Below are 2477 nucleotides of genomic sequence, written 5' to 3'. Positions count from 1 at the left end.
TGGCGTTATCACCTTTGTTTCTGTGCCCTTGCCTCTGAATCTCTGCTTCTGAGCTCTGCAGGGCTCCAGGGCGTGAGTCCTGCTAACCCTCAGGAAATAGATATGGATAAATCACCTTCCCGCAGCATCAGTCCTTTAATGTCAGTGCAGCTCAACGCCAGCTACTCACAGCTCGTCTGCAGAGAGCAATCGGTTTGAGCCTAGTTCAATCGCAGAATGAGGCTGAAAGGATTCTCAGATACCTGTGCCTTTGGCTTCTAGATTCTGCTATATAGATAGATAGTGACCAAAAAATCCTAGTGCTGGATGACTGAATGTGTCTTCCGTTGGGAAAAAATCCACAAAGGCTAGCACAGGAAGTTTGCTATTTCAATTAAATGTGTTGGGGGATCAACATACAGGGAAGAATTAAGATGATAAATATGAATTACAATACGAACTGGTGAAGACCTTTCCCATCAGTTTAATCAAATACCTACTGCTGACTGGAATTTTTCCTCCCATTAGGAAAATTTTTACTTTTCACTGAAAACCCTAAATCCATTTCCCCCCACCACCACCCCAGTTTTTGGCAAATGAAAACTTTCTGCTGAAAACTGATTTTTTTTATTCCAAAACCAATATAGTTTGTTTTTTTAAGTTTTCATTTTTTTTTTTACAAAACAATCCCAAAATGTTTGAGAAAAGCAGACAGATTCTGAGATGTGTTATTTAGCTTAAAAACCAATCTCCATTAAAAAGAACACAGCTGAAAATTTCCAACCAGCCTCTATGCACAGAGCTTGGGGTAGAAAAATGACAGATGAGCTGCTATTTACGATGCTGGGTGAGTCAACATCATATTGCCCTGCAAAGTGAGAATCAGGCTGTGTTAGAATTTTAGTTGATCAGTTTCATACCCAAGTTGTGAGAATTGTTGGGTTTGGAGTGTGCTTTGTTCCATCCTTCATATTGCATTTTATCAAGCCACACCTTGGGCCAAATCCTCAGATGAGATAAAGTGACGAAGCTCCATTGACTTTAAAGGAGCTGACCTAATTTACACTAGTGTGGTAACGTGACTCATTGATTGTCAGAGGCGAGGAGCACTAACAACACCTACTCATTGTAAGTGATGAGTTCTGCGCACCTTTGACATTCATAGAATGAGATATTAGGGAAAGGGGAATCAGGGCCATTCCCTCTGTCGCTCTAATCCTGACCATTGTCTTTCTCATTCCCTCCACAGACATTGCACAGTGTACTGCGGAAGAAAATGTCCAACCAAACTGCCATGACCGAGTTCCTTCTCCTGGGATTCTCTGACATTCGGGAGCTGCAGATTTTACACTTTGTGGTGTTTCTACTGCTTTACCTGATATCCCTGCTGGGGAACCTTCTCATCATCACAGCCATAGCCCTTGACCGCCACCTTCACACCCCCATGTACTTCTTCCTGATGAATCTGTCCATCCTAGACCTCGGCTCCATCTCTGTCACCATCCCCAAATCCATGGCCAGTTCCCTCACGAACACCAGATCGATTTCTTATTCTGGATGTGTTGCCCAAGTCTTTCTCTTCTTCTTCTTCGCTTCAGCAGATTTTGCCTTACTGACCATCATGGCGTACGACCGATACGTCGCCATCTGCCAACCACTGCAGTATGAGACAGTGATGAACAGGACAGCATGTGTCCAAATGGCAGCCAGTGCCTGGATCACTGGTATTCTCTCCTCTGCACTGCACACTGGGATCACGTTTGAAATCTCCTTCTGTGGAGGCAACGCAGTGGATCAGTTCTTCTGTGAAATCCCCCAGCTCCTCAATCTCGCCTGCTCTGACTTGTACCTCATTGAAGTTGGGTTTCTCATCTTTAGTTCATTCTTAGGCTTAAGCTGCTTTCTTTTCATCATTGTGTCATATGTTCAGATCTTCAAAGCAGTGCTGAGAATCCCCTCTAAGCAGGGTGAGCATAAAGCCTTCTCCACCTGCCTCCCTCACCTCACCGTGGTGTCCTTGTTCTTTAGTACTGCTGCCTTTGCCTACCTGAAACCCACCTCCAGCTCAACCTCACGTCTGAATCTCATAGTGGCTGTTCTCTATTCTGTGTTGCCACCGATGATGAATCCGATCATCTACAGCATGAGAAACAAAGAGATCAAAGGTGCACTGAGTAAACAGATTGGTTGGAGGTTATTCACTAAGAACAAAATGTCCATATGTCTCCTTCGGTAGCAATTTCATTCTGTATTTCTTTATAAATAAAATCTGATGACATTATTGCCTCCATAAGAAAATACTGTGCACTCTGTTTATGCGGAATTGGGTATTTGCACTAGTACAGATACAGACAAACATGACTCAGGAAAAAAAGGAGTTTCTATAGGTTTACACCAATGTAAATAAGATTGGAATATATCATATAGTGCTACCGATCACCATACTACCTGAGACCCTTGCCTATAAAATCAGTAGTCATAGCAGAGTCCCTGGTGAG

At 43.2% G+C, this 2477-nt stretch overlaps 1 protein-coding gene across 1 annotated transcript; it reads left to right on the top strand.

Moving 5' to 3' along the window:
* Window positions 1-1255: 1255 nt before the first annotated feature.
* On the top strand, window positions 1256-2215 carry LOC144274815 (olfactory receptor 14A16-like). Its single transcript, XM_077833906.1, has one exon. It carries the CDS (start codon window positions 1256-1258, stop codon window positions 2213-2215), a length of 960 nt encoding a protein of 319 aa, XP_077690032.1.
* The last annotated feature ends 262 nt before the right edge of the window (window positions 2216-2477 follow it).

Source organism: Eretmochelys imbricata, chromosome 14 (genome assembly GCF_965152235.1).
Source record: "Eretmochelys imbricata isolate rEreImb1 chromosome 14, rEreImb1.hap1, whole genome shotgun sequence".
Lineage (NCBI taxonomy): Eukaryota > Metazoa > Chordata > Testudines > Cheloniidae > Eretmochelys > Eretmochelys imbricata.
The sequence above is the reverse complement of the archived record's forward strand: the minus strand, read 5'-3'. Positions and strand labels throughout refer to the sequence as shown.

What these genes read in the sequence shown, in the direction of transcription:
- LOC144274815 (XM_077833906.1), top strand. Translation starts at nt 1,256, where the DNA reads ATGTCCAACCAAACTGCCATGACCGAGTTCCTTCTCCTGGGATTCTCT.